The sequence below is a fragment of the Mastigoproctus giganteus genome, chromosome 6 (genome assembly GCF_048544385.1).
Source record: "Mastigoproctus giganteus isolate SK-2022 chromosome 6, ASM4854438v1, whole genome shotgun sequence".
NCBI classification, from domain to species: domain Eukaryota; kingdom Metazoa; phylum Arthropoda; class Arachnida; order Uropygi; family Thelyphonidae; genus Mastigoproctus; species Mastigoproctus giganteus.
The window spans coordinates 59,525,855-59,552,784 of NC_143580.1; the positions used below are offsets into that span (position 1 = coordinate 59,525,855).

Genomic DNA, 26,930 nt, shown 5'->3' on the forward strand with positions numbered 1-26,930 from the left:
CTTTGACTACCTCTCTTTGCAATTTGGACTTTCTCCAGTCCAACTTTCCTAACAGTGAGGGAATTTTCCTTGGTGATTTTAATGTTCACAACTCCAGCTGGCTTCCGCTTTCTAGTCACACCGACCCAGCTGGTCGAGATGCTGAGGCTTTTGCAATTACTAATGACCTTTCAGAGATTGTTCATTTACGTACAAGAATACCGGACAATCCTAACTATACAGCCAATATGCTTGATCTTTTTCTCACAAACAAGGCGCATTATAGCCTTAGTTGCTAATGCGCCAATAAAATCCAAATCAAAATCAAAATCTCACAAACAACCCTTCTAAGTACACGGGCGAAGTGTCAATGATCAAATATCAATGATTTATCTGCTATTTATCATTTGCTAGTAGAGATAAGGACAATATAATCCCATTATATAAGGCAATTGTTAGATCACACTTGGAATACTGTTCAAGTGTGGAGACTGCACCTACAAAAAAAAAAAAAAAAAAGACTTCAAGCTTCTTGAAAGGGTCCAAAGACTGGTAACTCACCTGGTGAGATCAGCAAAAGGATCTCCTTATGAGGAAAGGCTTCGAATATGTAGGTTGCACAGCTTAGAAACTAGGCACCATAGAGGCAACTTGATTGAAGTGTTTAAGGCTCTGAGAGGCAATAGTAAAATGAATGAGGATGAAATTTTCAGTTATAAATGATTCTAGAACTAGGAATCATAAATTCAAGTTACAGGAAGAGATGTTTAAAATGGATTACAGGAAGTTTTATTTTAGCAGTGAGTTATAAATTATAAGTTACCTTTTTTTTTTTTATGTGAACCCCAAACATGAGAGGTATTAGAACCTATAGTACTTAGTACCGTGCTTGAGTTGGAGGTTGAGAAGATGAAAGAAGATATTTGTTGACATTGGACTTGAACTTCTGTAGATTGTAATTTTCAGGAAATACTTATGAAGGAAGGTTGTTCCAGAAAACGGCAGTTGAATCAATAAATGAGGAAGATGAAAAGTTGGTTCTGTGGGTTTGAAGTTGGACAGTAAATGGATGTTGGCTGGTGGCGGCACGTGTTCGGACTGTTTTGAAAGAGAGAGCGGGAATTATAGAAGCCAATTCAGAAGAACAGTGCCCATGGAAGTATCTGTAGAAGAGGCATGCAGCAGAAACAGTACATCTATGAGAAAGCGAGTGGAGAGACTCTGTTAGAGATGAATCATTAATTAACCTAACTGCCCTCTTCTGAATGGAATCAAGAAGCCTGAGAGAGGTTTTGGGGGCACCACCCCAGATGTGGGAACAATATTCCATGGCAGGGCGGATTTGCGATTTATACAGAGTGAGCAGCTGTTTGGAAGAAAAGTAACGCCGAGAGCGAAAGAGAAAACCAAGTTTTTTAGATGCAGAGGAAGCAATATTTGCAATGTGCTTGTGCCAAGAGAGATTAGAAGTCAGGGTAATCCCCAAAAGAGATATATCATTTTGCCTAGAAATCGGAGTGTCACTAAAGATAAGCATAGGAGCCGAAGAATCCTTTTTGCGAGATATAAGACAAGACTGAGTTTTAGAAGGGTTGAAATCAACTAAGTTGTCTTTGCCCCACTGGAGAATTACCTGAAGATCGGCATTTAAGGAATTGGTAGCAGATTTTCGAGAAGTTGAAACTGATTGAGCAGGACAGCGTTTCTCAAAATGGAATGAGGGCTGATGACCCTCCTATGTGTGTGTCCTGTGGCACAATCTTAACGATCAGACACCTTTTAATTGACTGTCCAGATTTTAGCAATACCTGTTTTACCGCTTTTAATCATCTGACTGAGCCTTATACACTCAGTCAGATTTTATCCGACAATGACAATGTGTCTGCTGTTTTTAGCTTTTTAAAAGCAATAAAGGTTGTTAATCGTATTTAAAATTTATATGTTATTGTTGTTTATTTATGTTTTTAGATCTGGACATGGTGGCCTAATTAATTAAGTCACCGAGATGTTAAATTTTTAGATATTACCTGGTCTTGGCGCATTATAGCCTTAGTTGCTAGTGCGCCAATAAAACCCAAATCAATCAATCAATCAAAATGGAAAGTGGAATGCAGTGTGCTATCATCGGAAAAACTATGGATAGGATTTCCAGTCAATGGAAGAAGGTCATTAATATACAAGAGGAAAAGAGTGGGGGAAAGAACTGAACCTTGGGGGACACAGGCATTAGTGGAGAAGTTAGAAGAGAGAGAGCCATCTACCATCACCCTCAGTGAGCGGTCAGAGAGAAAACTGGATAACCAACAAGAAAAAACAGTTGGCAAACCATAAGATGGAAGCTTGTTTAGAAGACCTTTATGCCAAACACGATCAAAAGCCTTTAAGATGTCAAGAGCAACTACTTGTGTTTTACCGAACCTTTCCATTGAATTAGTCCATAAATGGGTAACATAAGCCAGAATATCACCAGTGGATCAACAATGACGGAATCCATACTGGTGATCGTTGATCAGACGGAAGGTTTCTAGGTAGTTTAAGAGTTAGCGGTTAATTGATTTCTCCATTACTTTAGAAAGAGTAGAAGTAATTGCAATGGGACGATAATTGGATGGGAGGGATTTGTCACCCTTTTTAGGAACTGGCTGGATATGAGCAAATTTCCAAGCAGAAGGAAAAACACCTTTGGAATAAGAAAGTGAAAAAAGGCGGCAAAGAATTAGAGTAAGTTCAGGAGCACAGGTTTTGAGAACAAGTGGAGAAATACCATCAGGACCTGGAGCTTTTTTAGCATCGAGATTCATCAAAATCCTTCTGATATCCTTTGGATGGAAGACCACAGGAGGCATTGAATGGTGGGGAGTGTTTTATCAAGGTCATTAATACATGAGCTGGAAGAAAAATGGGATGCTAGCAGGTCAGCTTTATCCTTGGCTGAAGTGACAACAGAACCATCTGGTTTGGACAGAGGTGGGAGCAGAGATGGGCAAAAGTTGCGGCCAATAGCTTTGGCAAGAGACCAGAATGCTCGGCTACCATTAGGGCAAGAAGCAAGTTTTCTACTCTTAGCCTGTTCAAACTCTAGTTTGGATCAATTAATAACTGCTTTACAATTGTTGCGACCTTTGGTGTAGGCAGAAAATGAAACTGAAGAATTAGAAACAAGCCACTTACGATATGTAACATTCTTCTCTTGAACTGCCTTAGCACATTTATTGGAAAACCAAGGTTTAGATAAAGGATGAGATTTTAAAGTGGAGTGTGGGATAAAGGATTCCATTCCTGCAAGAATAATTTCACTGACACGATCTGAGCAAATGTTGACATCAGAAGTTTTGAAACAGTAATCCGACCATGGAAAAGAAGATAAGAAGTCTTGCAGGTCATCCCATTTTGCATTCTTGTAATGCCAAACAACACGAGGTTGGGAATTGCCACGAGATACATACATGGGTGGTAGAGGCTGACAGTTTGGGGAAATTCAAAAGTCAGCTGGATAGTTACCTACAGGAGGAGGAAAATGTATAGGTTGTCTATTTCCTTTTCTATTATTATTATTTTTATTTTATTTTATTATTATTTTTATTTATTTATTTATGTTTGTTTTTTGTTTTTTTTTTGGCTGGTGCAGCATAAGCCTTAGCCTTCCTTGCACCATATGGCTGTTACTAATACTAATTCAGACCTTTGGGGACTGATGTACAAAATTTTGAGGAATAAGATGTACATGTCTGATGTCTTTGGGACTGTCATTTATAATCATTCAGTACTTCTGGAAGGTCACACTCATCATCCTTCTTTTCTTGCTTTAAAATCTCAGATTCTTTTTCACCTGTTTAATAATGCTTAGACGAAAGTTTATTTCCCAACATTTAGGATCACAAGTGATATAGGCTTGTCACCCACCTTGCAAATTTAGGCTAAATTATGGAATGTGTAATAGCACTAAGAACTTCACAATGTTTTCATTGCTCAAAATCTTGTTTCTCCTCTTCATATGAGTTCAGTTCTGGCAGTCTTGTGAGGATGCCCTCTTTGATTTCATGCTTCATTTAGATGGTTCTAGAGCAAAATACAATTTAGCTCTAAAACTATCTAATGTTCTTGTGGACTTCAAGGATGCATTTGACTCTTTATTTTTTTTTGTTAGATGTTGGTGCATTGTCTTCTGTGGCCATAATGCACCTCCTAAAGTTTTTGCATTTTACTCTGATCCAAGCCCGAGGCGGGATTTGAACCCACGACCTATGGTTTGCCAGGCAGGCACTTTACCCACCTGGCTAGCCCGGTCGGCACATTTGACTCCCTCTAGTGGAACAGAGTTGAAGGGGACACCACTCCGCTTGGTGTCCCCTTCAACTCTGTAACCTTTTCAGGAGCTACTTTTCTGATTGTTTTATCATTGTCAAGTCCAATCACCTACGTATTACCAGACAAATTTTTTGAGGTTGCCCCTGGGCTCTGTTCTGGGGCCTGAAATGCTGTTTTACATGATTGGCTTGCCGTTTATTTGAAAACTGTAAGCTCATGGCATTTGCTGATAACCTGACTTTTTCATGTAGATCTCAAGCCATTATTGAAAACAACTGGGTGCTACTGGATTTAGGTCTTTGATCTCAAGTTAATAAACTTAAAATTAATCCATCCAAGACAAAGATTATGCTTTTCAAATCCAAACTTCAATGACCACCAGAAATAAAAGTTTATGGACAATGTTTACCCATTGTGACTGAAACTAAATATTTATATGTCATTATTGATCACCAACTCAGCTTCTCTCATCTTCATCTAAGTTCTAAAATTAAAATGTTTTGAATTTCTAGGTCTGAATGGGATCAATCAAGGAAAACTCTGCATCTTTCTTATCAGACTGTCTTCTTCCCTCTGGTAACTTATGTTGCTGGAGCATGGTTCCATAGGGCAGGTAATACAAAATTCCACTCAAAATTGAATTTCATTCAGTGGTCTATGTTATTATCTGTTACTCATGTGTGGAGAACCATTTTCATTATTGCCATCCAAGTTATTGTTGGCTGTGTTCCACTCGATCTTCTCCTTATCTATCAGGGTTTGTTTCCACATTAAAAAGATGATTCCTACTGGTATACTTGACATCAAAATTAATTTGCAGGCTGATTCCAAGAATGAGCAAAGTAGATGCTTTGATGAACTGATAAATATCTGGCAGACCAAGTGAGACTCTTCTCCTTTGGGCTCTGCTGTGTGAAAGTTGCCAATGTTACGTCTTCTAAACAAAAAATCAAGAGCTTGGTTTTCATTCACTCTGGAGACATTCTTCTTGATCACGAGGCAGGGGTCACTGAACGAGAAATTGTTTCTTCTCAGTCTCCATATAATCGTTCATGATTTTGCTATCTATGAAGACCTTCAAAGTTAATATTATCTATTTTATAAGTTAATATTATCTATCGACATTCACACATGAGGAGTTATTCAGCAAGGGGAATGCCAGAGGTGTATTCAACTCTAGCAGTAAGCTACAGAATCTTGAAATAACTGGGAGTAAAGTGGAGGAGAAACTGTTGAAGATAAACACAAGAAAGGCACCCGGGGTGGATGGGATCTATCCAGTTATATTAAAGGAGGCAGCAAAGGAAGTAAGCAAACCCTTAGCCATAATTATGAGAGCTTCCTTGGACTCAGGGGAGGTACCCATAGACTGGAAATGTGCAAATGTGACCCCAATTCACAAAGGAGGATCAAAGGCTGACACAAGTAATTATAGACCTGTGAGCTTAACTTCTGTTCCAGGAAAATTAATGGAGGCACTGGTTAAAGAAGCACTGCAGGATCATTTAGACAAGACTTCAGTTATAGCTCAGACACAGCATGGTTTTGTTAAGGGGAAGTCTTGCCTGACCAACTTGATTGGATACTATGATGCAGTCACAAAAGAACTGGATGCAGGGAATAACTTTGATATTATATACTTGGATCTTAGAAAGGCTTTTGATACTGTTGCACATGGAAGACTGCTACACAAATTGGAGCAGTGTGACATTGGAGGCAAATTGCTGCTATGGATAAAGGGGTGGTTGAGGGGGAGAAGACAGAGAGTGGTAATCAATGGACACTGCTCATCGTGGACTAATGTTATTAGTGGAGTCTCTCAGGGCTCAGTGTTGGGTCCATTATTGTTTTCTGTATTTATAAATGATATTGATGATGGTATATCAAGCTTAATGTCCAAGTTTGCAGATGATACAAAGGTTGGCAGGGTTGTCAAGGACACTACTGACACTATGCTGCTGCAACAGGATCTGGAAAGGTTGAGCAGATGGGCTGAGAGGTGGCAAATGAAGTTTAACATTGACAAATGTAAAGTACTACACATGGGAAACAGCAACCCCAGAGCAACGTATCAACTCTGTGGTACTACACTGACAGTGGTAGAGAAGGAAAGGGACTTGGGGGTGGTTGTGCAGGCAGATATGAAGTTCTCTGAGCAGTGCAGACTGCTCAGAGAACTTCATATGGAGTATTGTCAATGATATACAGGAATTTTTCCAGCAGGGATAAGGAGGTGATTATTCCATTGTATAAGGCAATGGTCAGGCCACACCTAGAGTACTGTATACAGGTCTGGAGGCCTCATTTCAAGAAGGATGTAGAGCTGCTGGAACGAGTACAGAGAAGGGCAACAAGATTAGTGAATGGAACAAAGGGGTGCTCTTACGAAGAAAGGCTTAAGTTTTGCAAATTACAGTGTCTGGAGACTAGGCACCAGCGAGGTGATCTGATAGAGGTGTATAAAGCCTTGAATGGTTTAAGCATGCTCAATGCTGATGGGATTCTTCCTCTAGCTCAGAAAAATCACCTGAGAGGGCATAAATTCAAATTGAGGAAAGACAGATGTAGGATAGACGTGCGGAAATTTGCCTTTAGCCAGCGGGTGGTTGGTTGGTGGAACAGACTGCCATCCCTTGTGGTGGAGGTTGATAGCCTAAATAAGTTTAAGGCTCAGCTGGACAGGTATTTTGAACGAACAGAGGGGTGAAGTGGAAGTGGGTTTTTTTTTTTTTTTTTTTTTTGGCTGATGCTGCATAAGCTTGCTTTCTTGCATCAAATGCCTCTACTAATGCTAATGCTATTCCAGAATACACCCCTGCCCAAGAATCTTCAGTGTCAACAAAATCTCCTTTTTTGCTTCAGATGTTTTCAAATGCAGGAGGTGTTTGTATAATACTCAGAATGCTGTAAATAGTGTTAATAATGAATGTTCTGCTGCTTAGGGTTTTTTTTTTTTAACTTCCTTGGATCTTGGATAATTTTGTACAGATGGTGTTGTTTGATGAGTCCCTATACTCCTACTCCCTCTTTTTTCAAGTGCAGATGTCTCTCTAATGAGACAGTATGTACATTACAGCAGAAATGGCCCACCTAGGCACATTATGGCCCTGTTGCCCTTGCACTGTATAGCCTATAAGCAAACAACAACTGGCCCCGCCTTCCTGTGGTAAAGGACAGCTGCTAGTCTGGAGACCCAGCACAACACAACACAACACTATTCACACAAACCTAACACTGATCACATGCTTGGCCTTTTCTACAGTGATCTGTATCTTCACAGCAACACAAGGAAGAGTTTAATCAATATTCTAGATGCTACCCGTACAAAAAAAATACATACATACACATCCTTTCTATACACATTGTACTTCCTATATTTAAATTCTGCATCCCTTACATATGAGTGACACCATGTCTTCAATATTCCTGCAATGTCTGCAAAAATAATTTTGCAGACATTGTAGAGAAAAATTATAAAATTTTTATCAAAAATATCAGAGAAAAATTATAAAATTAAAATCTGATGTTAGCTAAAAATAAATATTGATACATAAAAAACAGGTATTTCTTCAGGGGATTACACCTGATCATGTATCAAAAACTGCATTACTATACAGTTTTATATACAACATTACTATACAGTCAAAAATGCAGTATTTGATACATGATCAGGTGTAGTTCCCTGAAGAAATACCTCATTATGTACCAGTATTTATTTTTAGCTAACATCAGATTTTAATTTAATTTTATAATTTTTCTCCCCCCTTTCCAGGCTTATAACCAAAGTATCCACCCTTATCTGATGCTTGCTATTACTCTATATATTAATCTAATCATTTTTGCTTTACGGTTCCATTCTCTCTAATTGGCTATCCAATTCAGCCTATAATTTTATTTAATTCATTATATCATATAGGATATTCACATTCTTTCTCTCTTTCTCACGCCTTCAATATCTCCAATTTCTGCTATCCTTCTCCTATTAGTTTTGGCATTCTGTGTAATTTATGCCTCCATCTTCACAGTTTTCAATAGATTTTACCTTGTGCATATAAACTTTTGCATCCTTTGCTGCTGCTGCTGCTTTGCAGGTGCAACCATAATATTTTTTATTTTTATCTCTCTATTATTACTTAACTTTTTACCCCATTTTTATCCTTATTACATATATATATATATATATATAACTGACTTTCATTAATTTGTGAAGGGACTAAAGGTTTACCAGATCTAAGTGAAGGAAGTGAACTGTCATCTGTAACTCCAGATGAAGATGAAGGGATTGTACAGCCTTCAATGCCAAAGATGGCTACCATTGTGGCTGAAGTTCACAACTGGTGGAATGCACAATTGAATTATGACAGTGGTTCAGAATGATTCTTTTAAATTATGGTATAAATATTGGGATATGGTTTGAAATATTTTTAAAACTTATTAGTTTTATTGCACAGTTATTTTTTCCAGTGCATTTCAGCATATTAATATAAAATAGAGAGCTGATAAAGGTAATTTTTATGAAGTGTAAAATCAAGTATATATATATATATAATGCCATTTTAAAAAAATAGAAAAACTATATTACTTTTTTTGAAACAGTATATTCTTCTTGCCTAATGGCATAAAAATTTCAATTTTTGTGCCATTTCATTTTATTCAGATTGAAGAAATACTGAACACATGAAAATAAATTCTAGTGTCTATTTCAAGTATGGACTTACAAAGATTTTTATTGAAAAGAGTCACATGAACAAGTATGCTGTTTGCATTGCATTCAGCCCATTATTTCTGGAGAAAAAAGACAAGGAATAGTTTAAAATATGCATTTTAATTTTCTTTATTCTGGTACTATATTAAATTGCAGCAATAAGAACAGTGTTGTATATCCAAATTGAAATCCATCGTGTAGACAACTTTAATAGATATTTTATTTTTTTACATTATCTATTTATTTATTTTTATTATTATTTTTTTGTTGCATAGATTCAACTAGTGTTCCTGAGATAGAGATACATTGTATGTACAAATGTAGTGAATATTCTGATAAAAATCACAATATTTACTTTCTTCATGCAGCCCTTAAAAAATATTTGCTTTCAGAAGTGGTGGTCCATTAGGATTTTGGTTTCACAGTCCTTTAGCATATTGATTTCAAATTGATTTTTAACTAACCATGCAAGTATTTCTTTTTCCTTTTGAACTGACTTTTTATTCTGTTTAAAACAAAGGACTACCTTTGTTTTTAAATACTCATTCCATACTTTAAAAATTATTTAAAATATTTACTTTTCTACTAAAAACATATTTATTTAATGTTTAATAGTAAATGTTTAGTTGAGAAAAATGGAAAAATAACAAAAAAGAAAAAGACTATTGGTTTAAAAATTTCATTATAAAAAATGTAAAAGAATTAGAGTATGTACAAGGGTGAGTCAGGTGCAGGTGATAATTATTTTTAATGAGAAATATTTTTTTTACCAATACAGTGGAATTCTAGTTATAAGAAATTTCAATTATCTGAAATTTTTTTATGAAAGTTCTCTCTCTCTCTCTCTCTCTCTCTCTCTCTCTCTCTCTCTCTCTCTCTCTCTCTCTCTCTCTCTGTTTTTCTTCCTTTCACTCAAAGAAATTGATATATTTAACAGTGTCATTTGTCATTTGAATGAACTCTAATCCTAGTTGCCACCCAGGCTTTTGTCCATATGCTACTAGCTCTCAATTGTGAATTGCAGCTGTAACCATGTTCAATGGGTTAGCATATTAATCAATACAAAACACAACACAACATAAACTCAAATAACAAAACAAAATAAAGGAATGACCATTTGTCCTTGCAGTGGGGACAGCGGCCCCACCCCACCATGAGTTACTGTCCCCACCACAAGGAGATATGTCGCCCTATCTAGCAATCTGTAACTTAATCTGTACAATGCAGACAGGCTGCCACGGCAGGTTATGGGGTTTTATCAATGATATATAGGAATTTTTCTAGCAGGGAAAAGGAGGTGATTGTCCCTCTGTATAAGGTGCCTCCGTAGCCAGGTGGGAAGGAGCAGCAGTGCGTAGCACACGCTTCTTGATTAGACCGGGGTTCGAGCCCGTCACCACCAAATACGGAGGATGCGGAAAGGTCAGGGAATGACCACCGCATATTCCCGGAGCAATATGGCCTTAGTTGCTAATGCTCCTAAAAAAAAACCAAAAAAAAAAAATAATAAAATAACCCTCTGTATAAAGCAATGGTCAGGCCATGCCTTGAGTACTGCGTACAGGTCTGCAGCCCTCATTTTAAGAAGGATGTAGATTTGCTTGAGTGTGTACAGAGAAGGGCAACAAGATTGGTGAGGGGAATGAAGCAATCCTCTTACCAAGAGAGGTTTAAGTTCTGCAAATTGCAATGGCTGGAGACTAGGCTTCCATTTGTTCAGATTACGAACCTAAGGGGGCATAAATTCAAATTAAGGAAAGACAGGTGGAATAGATGTGCAGAAATTTGCCTTTTGCCAGCGAGTGGTTAATTGCTGGAACAAACTTCCATCTGTTGTTGTGGAAGTTGATAGGTTAAATAAATTTAAGGAGGAACTGGACAAACATTTAGAGGGAATGGTTGTGTGAATTTTTTTTTTTTTTTTTGGCTGATGCTGCATAAGCTCATACACTTGCTTTCTTGCATCACATGCCACTATACTACTACACTCTTAATAAATTTGCCAAGCGTGCCAAAAAAATCTTTGTTATTACAAAGCTCCACCAAAGTGGACTGAGAGAGAGAGAGGGAGTGTCCCTCTCTCCAGCCTTCCTTGGCGGTCCAAATATTTTGGACAGTCAAGCATAATATGAAGGCCAGTTTCTGGCTCTCCACAAGATCACAATTCTGAAGTTAGAAGCCCCAGCCAGAACAGTCTCGACCTCAGGCCATGTCTGGTCAGAACACAGCAAGCTGCCAAGCCGAACTGGAGCCATGGCTGCCATCAACTCACTGTCTGAATGGAGGCAATAAAGGCAGACAGCCACCCCCTCTCAAAATTGGTCCATTGATTTTGCCATATGGCCTCTAATTCATCACTGATTCTCCTTTGCTCTGATGTTATATCCAAGACAACGCCTGCCTATCTAACCGGGCATGACCAGATGCTGAAAGCCAGTCGGAGAATGCCCCTCTTCAAGATGAACCTCAAATAGGCACTATCTACCAGCAGGTTGGCCAAAATCTTTCCTGCCAACACACACAGCGCTGTAGCAACTGTTCCACATGCTCTTGTGATGCCGAGAAGAGCAAACCGCTGTGCAGAGAGAAGGATCCAACAAACGTGAGAATGTTCAACTCACCCTCCTCAAGCCCCGGCCTTGTAAGTCAGGATCAGGAAAAAGATGCCATAAAGGAGGGAGAGAGCTCCCCCTTTATGCCTCAATCCACATGGGTAACTCGCTGGAGCTTGGCATACATTTGTTTCACCCTCCCCCACAAGTAATTGGCATGTACCAGAAAAGTCAGTCGCCCTTCAAGGCATACACCAAGATACATGACCTGTCTGCCAACTCGAAGAGAGAAGTCCCCAGAGCAGAAAACAGAGGCTGCATCCGGCTGAGGTGTCCTCTTAGCAACACAACCATAGACCTGTGTACAGAAACCTGTAGCTTATGCAGAGAGGCCCATGATAATAATCGAGCCAGGCAAGCTTCCACTCATTCTTCAAGTTCCCTGTGCGAGTTCCCTCCTCCACAAGAAACACCAAATCATCTGCATTAGCCACGGTGACAGTAATGTCAACATTGTGCTGCACTAGGAACTCAAGAACCCAGTTCCACAGCAGAGGCCCCAGGACCGAGCCCTGTTGGCGGCTCTTTCAACAAATCTAGAGTAACCTGCCTCTGATGGAAGTAATCTTTCAGAAGGCAGTAAATATTACCAGGACAGAGGAATGCCCTAACCCTGTGACTCCCTCACCACAGGCATCAAACACCCCCTGAATATTTAACAGTGTGGCATAGTGTTTTGTGGAAGGTGCCACCAGTGGTTCCCCACATCTGCACCATGGTACTTTGTGAAGAATTACAGAACCTCTCTAAAAGCCAGAAACAAACCTATAATGCTAATAATATAGTAAAATCATGATTCTATTTATATAAAGCTTTATGAATGAAGCAAACTGAGGGTTAGTTTCACAGTTTTCTTAACAATCCAGGCTACTACTAATTTAACAGTCATAATTTCAGCATCAGTTGTACTAAACCAGATTAGACAGAAATTGAAAATGAAGAGAGAGAACACTTTAATGAATATATGCCACATAAACCAAAAGATAGTGAAGCATTTAATGCCCTTCAAATTGCTTCTAGATAGGTCAAATGGCAAGAAGAAATGAACGTTAACCAATTAATTATGCATTGAATAAAATACAGAATCTTGCATTAAAAAAATAAAGAATAAAAAAAAAAAAAGCATATCTTTCAAGCAAAAAAAACATTGGCAGTTATTTTAAAGTTGTATAAGCATGTACACTACATAATGTATAAATCATAAATGAAATTACTGTAATTGTTTTTTTTTTTTTTTTCCCTGCTTCCATTTTATACTGTAAGATTTAAAATCAGTTATCTAAATAAACCAACTGTACAAAATATTCTCAATCCCTATTGTTTCTAATGACTGGAATTAATTCTGCTATAACTGATACTTCATTTTTCAAAAAAAATCTCTGCTCCAGTTTAGGTCAGATGCAAACCAAATCACAAGTTGCAAGTTTTGTACTTTGACACTTCAAGTGTGGCTCTCTAAGAAATGGCACAATTTTGTCCCCAAAACATGTTACCCTGCTTTTTAAAACAGACCTAGCAATTTAAATAGCCCTTAATGAGGAATATTGTATGCAAAAATGACTCCAAAAATTCATCTTCAGTTTTTTTTCCTCCTAATTTACGGTGTTTCTCTGTTATTTTACAATACATTGTAAAAATGCAAGAGTATTTTCTGAATTACAGTATGCCACTTTATTTGTTAATGGGTATATTAAATGAAGTTCAAAAGAAACTATTAATCAGGATTTTGAAATGGCTTTATCTGAAAAGTAAATTTTTATTGTGTATCTGAATTTTATTTAATCAAATTCATGTGTGCATGTTGAAGATTGTCTTGTGCTGCTCTCATGGTTACTGAGGGTGACCGGCGCCTCCGTAGCCAGGTGGGAAGGAGCAGCAGCAGTGCATAGCACACGCTTCTTGATTAGACCGGGGTTCGAGCCTGTCACCACCAAATACGGAGGATGCAGAAAGGTCAGAGAATGACCACCGCATATCCCCGGAGCAATATGGCCTTAGTTGCTAATGCTCCTAAAAACCAAAACAACAACTGAGGGTGACCACTCCTTGTTTAGGCACTTATCCCATCAGTACGCTAGATTTTTAATACACTCCACTCGTAAACATTTTTAGTTGCTGTTGGCACCATTGTTTGATGGTTCCCTTTGCTTCATCGTGTGGAATTGACTTCCTTTCAGATCCATTTTTCAGTCATCCATAAACACGAAACTTTCAAGGTAACAAATCTGAATCAAAGTGAGGAAGCTCAGTCACTTTACATTATTTTTCTCAGTAAATTATTTTCATACTTTACTGAGCCATGTGGAGAAGTGCATTGTTATGTGCCAACCGGGCTAGCCGAGTGGGTAAAGTACCTGCCCGGCAACCCAAAGGTCGCGGGTTCGATTCCCGCCTCGGGCTTGGATCAAAGTACTGCAAAAACCTTGGGAGGTGCAATATGGCCACAGAAGCCGATGCGCCAACAACTACCAAATCAAAAAAAAAAAAAAAAAAAAAAGCATTGTTATGTAATTTAATTGCATAAAGATTACTTACAACTTATTTCAAGGTACAACAGAGAACAAACCTTGGAATAAATTACAAGTAATAATTTGTGGTACTTTGGAATACTTGTATTAAGGTGATTTTATATAATTACACTGATGAATAACAAGGTTTGTGAACAGAAATTTTTTCCAATTTTATTTTATTGTAATGTAACAAAATGACAGCTATTAAACATCTAGATCTCTTGTTTGCGATAACGCATCACAGATAAACTTTGAAGATTTGTGCATAATTTTGTGAGTAAAGTGTGTTTCACTTCTGCAAATGAAATGGCAGTGGAGCAGCTTCTGCCATTTCATTTGTAGAAATAAAACAATCTAGAGGTGGCCAATGTTTCCACTGCATGCTATCACTTGCTCCCTGGTTTAAAATGCCTGTACCATGTTTCACTCACAGTCACTACAAGTCAAGCTTTTTCCTCCTCCTTCACATTGCAGTGAGTGATGTAAGCACAGTCCCAATTGAAAATGTTTGTTTATCATTGAGATATTTGGTGTAGACTTTCCTGTACTGCAATCTGTCATGGACAATGGTGTAGGTAGACTGATATACAGCTCCCTGGCCACATTAGCTGTCATACACCAGTCTGCCCTAATGATGTCTGCCAAGAGATTTTCTTTTGTGAAAACTTTGAACTTATCCTCAGTGAAGTCATTCTATAGAAAGTTGTTTTTTTTGTTTTTTTTTCATTGCACTAATGGTTTGTTCATTCATATTCCTGTGGGCATGGTTGTTGATGGGCATCTTTTCCATGCACTAGTGAATTTCTGCTAGAATTCTGCTGAAAGAAACTGAACACCACATTGTGCTCCATTGGATGCACCCATCACGATGAATGCCATATCATCTCTGTTACTGTGCATCACTCATCATGCATACAAGAGAGACAACATGCCCTATTGTTTAGTAGAAGTGTTAGTACTAAACACCATCAGGGTGAGTAATTTAAATTTTGACAATCAGAATTGCATCTTCACTTGACACACCTTTGTAAATATGATTTCTAAATTAGACGCTATTGTTTTAATATAAAATCAGGAGGTATATTTGTTAAATTTTTTGAATAAAAATGTGGGAAGTAAATGCTTGAAGTGATAAAGAAAACTTCAGTAATATTTCAGAGAACTCAGCTTTTCCTGTAAATAGCCAGCATAAGCCCCCCCACTGCCTTTCAATATGTACAGAAAGAAATCAAGGAGATCTAGTAACTGTGGACCTGAATTACACAATATCTCATGGTTCTATGATTTTAGACTTTTCCTGTCAGTGTGAACTAATAAATCAATTATCAAACATGTATGTTCAAGTTGTGGTTGCTTTATATGGTTTTTATTAAATCAGCAGCATGTGACTAGATTTCACCAAATTGAAATGAAGTCATAGTTTTTAATCTTTCAGCCATCCCCTATATTTTGGGATTTTTATGTGGTTTTCTCTGGCACTTTGTGTGCCAGGCTCAACCCATGCTATGAGAATAACATTTCACACTATAATTCCACCCCAAAAGCTTTCACTGCTGAGGATAATATATGCAGAATTCATCACCTTTTTTGAGTTAATGACACAGATTTATTGCAATCTATACTTAAAAATATAGAGCAGACTTCATCAGCTCACTATACCTTCTTCCAATTACCTGTAGTTTGTAATCATTGCAGCATTGTCTGTTATCACTGTAATTTGAAATTTACAGATGTGATCTGACTACCAGATGCAGTTCCCTTTGCATGGTTCAGCTAAATATGTGTCTGTACAGTAGATGAAAGTAATAGTCATTCAGCTGCAGCAGCATACTAAAATGTTTGTTGCATTGACTCTCTATAGTCAGAATTTTTCCCACCTGAGTCATGCCTTGCTTTTGGATTTTTCAAGCATTACACACCTTTGAGATAATAAGGCCTTGGTCACTCAGTACTCCCCTACTCTCCAAAATCATTATATCTAATGTCATGCACCAGTGGTTAATCTCTCTGCAGCTTGATTATGTCTTTCTTTATCTGCTATCCTGTGGACCTTCTCAAATCCTTCCTGACAAAAGGAGACCTAGAGTCTAGGTCTCCTTTTTATCAGGAAGGATTTGAGATATGTGTAGCTGTTCCACATGACATTGTCTATCCTGCTGTTTAAATGCACATTGTGACAGATGATTCTGACATTTTGGCCAACTTGTGTATATATTTTATATATTGGAATGTTTTTTTGTAAAATTCTGTTCATATTATTCTGTGGCTCCAGAAATGTAATATAATCTCAGAATGGACTGCTCCTGTATAAAGTATTTTTAAGCAAACAGGTTGAATTTAATGGAATTTTAGGTATTTTATCTGACTGGAATTGTATTATAATTTAAATTCATATAAAACTTTTGAATAAACTTTATGGAGAAAGAAATAACTATTTATTATAGAATTCACCACACGAAAAATTTACATAAATGTATTTTTAAACTTGGTTATTTTAAGATGAGGTAGAATTAAAATAATGTGATACTTGCCCACCATATTTTGCAGTAAACCATTGTATGATGATGAACATAAGCTCTGAAATTCATTGTTTTTTAAAATAGTTCTCATTTTAATGATATTGCCTTTTTTTTACAATTTGTATGACTACTAGATTGTTGGATTTGCAAGGTTAAGTACTTGCTTACCCTGAAGAGATAGCAGTAGTATTGAAACAGCTGTAATGGTGATGAGCATTTCTTTAATGAGAAATAATATTTCTTATCAGAGAAGTGATGTCTGTTTGTAGCGTAACACTAGGAAAAGATGAATGGTGCAAATAATTATGTTAGGCAAGACCAAGAAATAATGCATTTAAGTGGTAAATTCAATAAATTGTTCAATTTATTTATTCATTATTAATTTATTCATTATTTATTTATTTATTTATTATTCAATAAATTGTTTCTCAAAGTTTTTTTTTGCTCTGTTAAGGTATTTTTATTTAGAGAGTTTATTCTGCAGTATTTTTAGAAACTAAATTTTTTTGAAGTAACTTGCATGTTAGACATTCCCAAAATGGAAAGGTTCAACAAAATAAATAAAAATTAAATTATACAAAAACTTTTAAAAATCTAGTTTAAAAATTTTGCATGTCTAAATCAAGAAAAAGTAAATTAAATCACATTTCATCTCCCATGATAGGCCATACCTCTACTGTTTCCATCATTATAAATATTGCATAGAATTACTATGCTATGTAATGATTGGGAAAGTAGATAGGTGGAACTCTCCTCCCCCCCAGTATCAGTGCAACTGAATACAGGAATGTTCACTTAAATTAAATTGAGAAGATTTAAGATTTTCTGTGAGGTATGCATATATCATTGATGCTTTATATTTTTTAAAATTGTGGAAACTACCTTTGAATATATAGTTAAATCTCAGACCACCCTGCTGTAGAATGTTGTTGTTCCCAAATCTAAGCATTAGCATTAGTAGGGCATATGATGCAAGCTTATATAGAAAGCAAGCTTATATAGCATCAGCCAAAAAAAAAAACCTTCCCATTTCACCCATCCATTCACTCCAAACCTTTGTCTAGTTCTGCCTTGAACTTATTTAAGTTGTCGACCTCCACTACACAGATGGAAGTTTGTTCCAACTATTAACCACCTGCTGGCTAAAGGTGAATTTCTACACATCTATTCTACAACTGTCTTTCCTCAATTTGAATTTATGCCCCCTCAGGTGAGTAATCTGAGCAAGAGGAAGAATCCCATTAGCATTGAGCTTGCTCAGTCTGTTCAAGGCCTTATGCACTTCAGTTAGATCACCTCACAGGTGCCTAGTCTCCAGAAGCTGGAATTTGCAGAACTTAAGCCTTTCTTGGTAACTCTATGTTTCTCTCACCAATCCCGTTGCCCGTCTCTGTACTTGTTCTAGCAAATCTACCTCTTCCCTAAAATGAAGCTTCCAGACCTGTATATAGTACTAAGGAAGTGTTTCCCCAAAACTAAAACCATTGAAATATTTTATTCTCTCCAAAAGAGGTCAATAAGGTTATTTACTAAACTCCCTTAAATAAACTTGCAACATTTAAAAGTCTGCTGCATATCTTTGATACAGATATATCCATTAGCACATATGGAAATGTCTGCCTCATTACTGCCATTCTGTAGTTCTTCCATATATTCACTTCATTGTTTTTGAAATGTGCCACTATTTCTATCCTTAATAGAACTGCTTTCTTCATTTTCCTTTATTCCTATGTCATTGCATTAATTTACTGAAACATTTTTTCTTTTGTTTTAGCTTCCCATCACTGTTGTATCTGTCATTCATTCATTCTGAGTATTCTTGCATTCTTCCCTCATTTATTTGTCTAAGTTGAATAAATTTAAAGTAAGCTCCAAAAAAGTTTAATATTTTTATTATATAGAAAAATAAAAAAATAAAGTACATGATTTATATGTAAGCCATTAAACATTTTTTCAGGTTTAGGTGGGAATATGAGGTTTGGGGACTAACATATCTTGAAATTGCAGCATCTTAACAAGTGAGGATATTGCAACACATTTGATGACTCATCTAGATATACCAAGATCTGAGTCACCCATTATCTGTAATCAGTCTGAATTAGCATGCATTAAATAGATGTTTTATGTGTTTAATCACATTTAAAAATGAGAAATTTTACTCTGCAGTGAATTGGCATCAAATTTTGTTTGAAATGAGGGAAAAGTGCAGCAGAAACCCATGAAATGTTAAAAACAACTTTTGAAAAGGATGCTGTATTTATGCATCATTTGAAGACTTTTTCAGTTGCTCGCAAAGTTTAAAGAGGGCTGCATGTTCATCAAAGATGATCCTCACTGTGGCCACCCTTCAACTTCAAAAACCAATGATTCAGTTACTTGTGCTCATAATCTGATCAGGAGTGATCGATGTTTAACTATCTGTTAAGTCGCTAGTGAAATCAGTATTTCAAATGGGACACATCCATGAATTTTAATACAAAGTATGGAAATGCAATGCACTTTGGCCAAGTTTTGTTCATTCACACATGTTAGGTTTTTATAAGCATGCTGCTGCTGACCCACACTTTTTCATTTCCATCATTACTGGTGATGAATTGTGGTTATGTGGCCATGACCCAGAAACTATGGCTTAGTTCTCTCAGTGAAAGCCTGTCTTCTCCAAGACCCAAAATAAGATAATCGCAGACTGTGCAGGATAAATTATAAATTTATCCTGCGTAGTCACACACTGAACCAGGAATACCCCAAAACAGTTCTACAGCGATTGCAAAATGCTATTGGGAGGAAATGGCCAGAAAAGTAAGCTTCAGGGAATTAGTGCTCTTATCATGATAGTGACACTGCACACTTGACACTTTCCATTCAAGAATTTCTTGTGGAGCACTCAATCACCTGGTCTTCCCCCATTATCTGTAATTCCCCCCCCCCACCAGATTAAAGGAAATTATTTAGACTGCTATACAGGAACTCTTAGCAATTCCAAAAGAAGCCTATCAGGAATACTTTCAGAAGTTTTGGAAGCATTGGAATTACTGTATACTGGGTAAAGGAGATCCATTCAGATAGCTAATATGCATCATTATTTGTCAGTGTTGAAATTTAACTTTGACAAGTGCAAAGAACTGCATAGGGATTGCAGTAATCCCTGGATAACAGAAGTGGAGAATAATAAGACCTGGGGGGTAATTATGCGGTCAAACATGAAGTGCTCTGCTTAGTTCAGACAGGCTGCTAGGACAGCTCATGGATTGTTTTTGTCAATGATATACAAGGATTTTTCCAGCAGAGATAAAGAGGTGATTATCTATCCTGTTGTTTAATGCATTTGTTAGGCTACATCTCCAGTATTGCACACAGGTATCGAAGCCTCATTTTAAGAAGGAGGAATCTCTTTTAATGGGTACAGAAAATTGCAATCATATTAGTCCAAGATTGTACTCTTACCATGAAAGACAGTAATGTAAATTGCAGTGTTTAAAAGTTAGGCACCTAGGATGAGATCTGATTGGAAGTATTTAAGTTTGGTGACTGATATCTCTTGAAATTGTGGCACCGTAGCAAGTTGTTATGTTGCAACATGTTTAATGACTCATCTAGACATATCAATGTGTGAATTATCCACTTATCTGTAATCATTCTGAATTAACACACATTAAATAGGAGATGTTTTGTGTGTTTAATTGCATTTTAAAATGAGGGATTTTACTCTGCAGTGAATTGGCATCAAATTTTATTTACAATTAGGGAAAAGTGCAACAGAATGGATTGAGTATGCTAAACGCTGATGGTATCCTTACTCTTGCTCAGACAATGCACATAAGAGGCTTATATTTAAATTGAGGAAGGATGCTTATAGGATAGATGTGTAGAAATTTGCTTTTAGCCAGAAGATAGTTGACTGTTGGAACAAACTTCTATGTAGTGTTGTGGAAGTGGGTAGTTTAAATAAATTTAAGGAAGAACTAAACAAATTATTAGAAGGGATAGACAAGTAATAAAAGGTTTTTTTTTTTTTTTTTTTTGTTGGCTGATGCTGTATAAACTTGCTTCCTTGCATCATTTATCATTATTAGTTTTCCAAATATTAGTTTGGTCCCTGAACTTTTTTGATCACACTTCATATTACTAAAAGGTCAAGAAATGCTTAGTAATTAAAAGGAAGTTTAATTAGCATCCAGGTCTTATTAGATAATTAAAAAGGAAAAGGGAAATTTATAAATAGTTATTAAGTATTATACAATATTATTTTGTAATTTATTTTTTAAAATTATTATTTATTAAATTATACGTATTATATATTATTATTGTTGTATGATTAAGTATTGTAAAATTATTAAAATTAATCACACAAGATTTGGAAACTCCTTATTTTTTATCAATGATATATCTGATTAAGAGATATCCTCGGAATTACTGAAAGTTCCTAAACATATAAGCATACAATAGCACTCACCATGAACTCCATTGTTTCCAATCTCCCTAAACTTTGAACTACTTGTTTCCAATCTCCCTAAACTTTGAACTACTTGTTTCCAATCTCCCTAAACTTTGAACTACTTGTTTCTACTACAGCCATGTACTATTCTTGCAAAACATTATAAATTGATGTAGTAATTAGAGATGAAATAATGCTTATTGTTTTTAAACTTACAATGATTTTGGAGGCTGTTTTTGCATGGAATGCAAAAGATGAATATCTTTTTTTTTTTAACAATATGGGCTTCATTTGATCAGTTGACTGATAAAATCACATCAACATGAAAGCTTTCAAAATTTTATACAGGAATATCTCGCACAGCGGCGCGGTTAATTTGTGCCAAAAAAATACTGCGCTATGCGAAACCATGCTGATCGAGGTATTATTAGTATGTATTTTAATGTAATGCGTTCCGACAATTTGATTATATGGGTCAAGTTACAAAAATATATAGGTGTTTGTTTACTATAAATCGATGCACATGAAGTTCTTGCAAAAAAAGAAACTAAAGTGATAAAAATGAAAAATACTAGTAAGTACAGTACAAATGATTTTTATTACAGTACGTACATACCAAGAGAAGATAAGTATGTACTGTATTTTTATTTTGAAAAATAACTGATCAGCTTAATTTTCACAGTTTTTTTCTTCTTTTTATCTGCATACATCTCTTTATAACGTCGAATGTCATTTTGCAACGCCAGCCTTACTTTCATACCTTGTTCGATATTTGGATCTGCTGTCATTATCAATTCACAAACTTAATCTACTTTAGCAATCAATGTTGACAATTCATCAATTGTGAATTCTTTCGTAGATGTAACATTTTCTTCTTCTTCTTCATATAAGCGTTGCTGCTCCATTTTCACAAGTGTTTCATCAGCGAGGTCATTGGAATGAGAGTCATTGCATTGATGCACACTGTCATAATCCAAGGTTTCAAATCCAAGATGATCTTTCCCAAGCTGCACAATGTTTTCAGAAACTGTTTTGATTTGAGATTTGAAACTGATACAATTAACATTGGCACAATTCGGTAAAAGATTTTTTCCAAACAACTGTCATGTTGTTCGCAGTTACTTCAAGCCATGATTCACATATGTTTTCAGTGGCCTTTCGGATATTGTAACGTTTCCAAAATTCACATAAAGGTATGACATTTTCTCCCATTGTTACATTAATGGCTTGTCCAAAGGTATGTCTTAAATAAAAAGCCTTAAATGTGGCAATGATGTCCCATTAGTTGTAACAAAGAAGTTGTATTCGGTGGCAGAAAAATAACATTGACATTTCTGTTCAAGTCCGTAAGATAAGTAGGATGACCTGCCGCATTGTATAATAGTAACAGAATTTTAAAGTCCATGTTATTGTCTTTGCAATAGCGTTTAACTGCAGGGCAAAAATAATTTACAAACCAATCTTCAAAGAGCTGTTTTGTTACCCAGGCTTTCCTATTTGACCACCATATAACAGGTAGTATTTTTTGAAAAGGTTTTTAGAGCCCTTGGATTTTCTGATTTATATATCAGCACAGGCGTTAATTTAAAGTCACTAGTGCATTTCCACCTAATAAAAGGGTTAATCGATCTTTGGCGGCTTTATATCCTGGTTCGGTTGATTCTTTTTCTGCCAAATAAGTGTGTGACAGCATCTTCCAAAATAATCCCGTTTCGTCCACGTTGAAAATTTGTTCATCCTTGTAACCATTATCTTCAATCAGTTTTTTTAGATCATCATGAAATCTTGCAGCTACGTCATTGTCGGCACTGGCACTCTCACCACTAAGTCGAACATTGTGGAACCCCATACATTTTTTAAACCTGTAAAACTAACCACAGCTTGCACAAAAACTTTATTCTTCCTTGCCATTTTCTTTTGTTAGTAGTGAATAGAGACTGCTTGCTTTAGTTTGAATCGTCATCTGACTTAACAGAATTCTTTTCTGGTTACAGTCTTTGATCAATAAAATTCCATTCAAGGGTTAGACCTAAATGGTTGTAAAATGAACTAATGAGACCCGTGGAAGAGAAGAAAAATGCATGAGATGCATATAAATTATCAGGCAACACAGAAACCTATGATATATATAAGCTGGTCTGTAATCAAGTCACAAAGGAGGTTAGGCAGGCGAAGGCAAATTACAAGAGAAATCTTTGGCAAAGGATGCTAAGAAAAACAGCAAGGATTTCTTTACTTATATAAACTCTAAAAGGAAGGGGATGAATCTGATTGGTCCACTTGATATCGATGGTTCGACTGTTGATGATCCTGCTCAGATAGCAAACAAACTGAATGAGTATTTTGCATCTACATTCGCACATGAGGAGTTATTAAGGTTTTAAAATGCCAGAAGGTTATCAAATTGTAGCAGGGTGTTTAATAATTTTGTAATAACTGAGAACAAAGTGGAAGAGGAATTGTTGAAGTTAAACATAAGAAAGGCACCTGGGGTGGATGGGATCTATCCAGTTATATTAAAGGAGATGGCAAAGGAAGTAAGCAAACCCTTAGCCATAATTATGAGAGCATCCTTGGACTCAGGGGAGGTCCTCATGGACTGGAGATGTGAAAATGTGTCCCCAATTCACAAAGGGGGATCAAAGGGTGACACGAGTAATTACAGACCAGTTAGTTTAACTTCTGTTCCGGGTAAAATAATGGAATTACTGGTTAAAGATGCATTGCAGGATCATCTAGACAAGACTGCAGCAATAATTCAGACACAGCATGGGTTTGTTAAGGGAAAGTCTTGTCTGACAAATTTGATTGGTTATTATGATGTGGTTACAAAGGAACTGGATGCAAAAAATAATTTTGATATCATATACTTGGATTTCAGGAAAGCTTTTGACACTGTTGTCCATGGAAGACTACTGTACAGATTGGAGCAGAATGGTATTAAGGGTAAGTTGCTACAATGGATAAAAGGATGGTTGAGTGGGAGAAGACAGAGGGTGGTAATCAATGGGTGCTGCTCTTCGTGGACTAATGTTATTAGTGGAGTTCCACAGGTTCGGTGTTGGGTCCACTGTTGTTTTGTATATTTATCAATGATATTAATGAAGGTATATCAGGCTTAGTATCGAAGTTTGCAGATCATACAAAGGTTGGCAGGGTTGTTAATGACAGTAATGGCAGTGTGCTACTGCAACAGGATCTAGAAAATTTGGGCAGATGGGCTGAGAAGTGGCAACTGAAGTTTAACATTGAAAAATGCAAAGTACTGCATATGGGTAGAAGTAACCCCAGAGAAACGTACCAGCTGTGTGGTACTACACTTAAGGTGGTAGAAAATGAAAAAGCTCTGGGAGTAATTGTGCAGTCAGATATGAAGTTTTCTGAGCAATGCAGACAGTCTGCCAGGGCAGCTCATGGGGTGTTGTCAATGTTATACAGGAATTTTGCTAGCAGGAAAAAGGAGGTGATTGTCCCTCTGTATAAGGCAATGGTCAGGCCACGCCTTGAGTACTGTGTGCAGGTCTGGAGGCCTCATTTTAGGAAGGATATAGATTTGCTTGTGTACAGAGAAGGGCAACAAGATTGGTGAGGGGAATGAAGGGATCCTCTTACCAGGAGAGACTTAAGTTCTGCAAATTGCAGCAGCTGGAGGCTAAGCACCTGCAAGGTGATCTGATTGAGGTGGGTTGGGCATGCTCAATTCTGATGGGATTCTTCCACTTGTTCAGATTACGAACCTAAGGGGGCATAAATTGAAATTGAGGAATGACAGATGTAGAATAGATGTGCGGAAATTTGCCTTTAGCCAGCGGGTGGTTAATTGCTGGAACAAACTTCCATCTGTCGTGGAAGTTGATAGGTTAAATAAATTTAAGGAGGAACTGGACAAATATTTAGAGGGGATTGTTTTTTTTTTTTTTTTTTTGGCTGATGCTGCATAAGCTCATACACTTTCTTTCTTGCATCACATGCTACTACTACATTAACAGACGTTCCATATTATCTATTTCAGAGCTACAATTTTTAACAGTCATTTTTGACATATAAGATGCTGTTGTTAATGCATGTTCTTTTATTTTATCTTTATTCTTTAGAAGTGTTCGTACCGATGATTGTGGCGCACTATGGCCATAGTTGCCGATGCGCCCAATAAATTCCGAAACAAACAAACAAACAACAACCGATGATTGTGATGCACAACTTTCATATTGCTTTATAATTTCTAGTTTATCATCTAGTGTCAACCATTTACATTTAGAAGAACACTCAGCGTCATTACATTTCTTCTTTCCACCCATATTTGCTATAAAGGTGTAACATTTTTAAAAATAATCCTTAATAAAAATACGCAGCGAAAAATATTTGTACAGCTTACGCACAGTCAACGGCCTCACTGCTCGGAATCTAGAGTGATTACTAATGTATTGATGCTAGCAGAGTCCATATATAATGGGAGTTGTGACAAGAGCCAGCATGGCCTTGAAACCATAACACATTGGCCTACATACTGGCATTACAATACATACATACATACATACATACATATCAAATGCATTGGTGCATAACGCAGTTAATTTTTTTTTTCAATTTTTTAAATTTGTAAACTGCACTAGAGCAAAACCCGCGCTGTTCGAACCTGCACTATTCGAGATATTCCTGTATTCTTCTTTTCTCATTGAGCTTATCGCTTGTTGGGTTTAGGATAAATCATCTTTCTCTTTTTGGCCTTCCTCTACTTCATTTACCAATGGGTCTCCAGTTCTTTAACATTTTTGTCCACCTGTCATTGTCCATTCTATCTCTATATTTTCCCCAATTCTTTTTTTTTTTTTTCTATTATATATCTGCTCATTAATAGGTTGTATTTTATATTGTTTCCTGATTTCTGCACTTTTAACTTTTATCACTTAATGTTTCATTTCTGTTGTTTCATTTATTTATTTTTGCTGTTGTACCTTTTGTCAGGTACAACAGCAAAACAGTGCATATTAAAACATGCATCTGTTTTGTCCTATTAAAATTTTAACTTTAGCATCCTGATTAATGCAACACTTCCAAATTATATTATTTAATCCCCCTGATGTTCTACTTGCTTTTAATGATCCATCTTCTTCTACTTCTTGAATTATTTATGAATTATTTATCTGTATTCCTAGGTAGTTAAATTTCATTTCTTGTTCTGTCATTTTCCCTTCTAATTCTAATTTAGCAATTCTTTTGCTATTGCAGTTCTTTGTTTTCCCTATGGATTGGATACTTCCATATTATACTCTTTCACTTTTTTATTAAATTATGTAGCATTCTTTGAAAATCATTTTCATTTTCTGCCATTAGTATTGCATCATCTGCATAGCAGATTATATTTATTTTTTTATTTTGATTCCTTTATTTGCTCTATTTATTTCATTAAATGATTCATCCATCATCAAGATGAAGAAAATAGGAATCATTGAGTCTCTTTGTATTATTCTTTTAGTTATTCCTATTTGCTCTGTATTTCCTTAACTTGTTTTGATTATATATTTATTGTCTGTATATATCTCGGATTACTTCTATTAATTGTTTAGGAAATTTGCAAAGCTTTGAGATTTCTTGTACATCTTTTTATATTTTAACTCTCTAAAAAGCTTTTGATAATCTAAGAAACATATAAAATGGTCTTTATACTCTAATGATTTTCCTCTTATTTGCTTAACCATAACAATTGCATCTATACATGAATCCTTGCTGTTCATCATTGAAAGCATCCTTGGACTCAGGGGAGGTCCCCATGGATTGGAGATGTGCAAATGTGTCCCCAATTCACAGAGAGTGGCATGAATAATTGCAGACCTGTTAGTTTAACTTGCATTCCAGGGAAAA

General features: G+C 36.3%; 1 protein-coding gene across 1 annotated transcript in view; it reads left to right on the forward strand.

Annotated features, from left to right (window-relative positions):
* na (sodium leak channel non-selective protein na) overlaps nucleotides 1-8,664 on the forward strand; it is a 605,671-nt gene extending 597,007 nt beyond the window's left edge. Inside the window, exon 41 of the mRNA XM_090376183.1 lies at nucleotides 8,498-8,664. Coding sequence (XP_090232309.1) covers nucleotides 8,498-8,664 — 167 coding nt within the window. The remainder of the gene's footprint in view (nucleotides 1-8,497) is intronic.
* The last annotated feature ends 18,266 nt before the right edge of the window (nucleotides 8,665-26,930 follow it).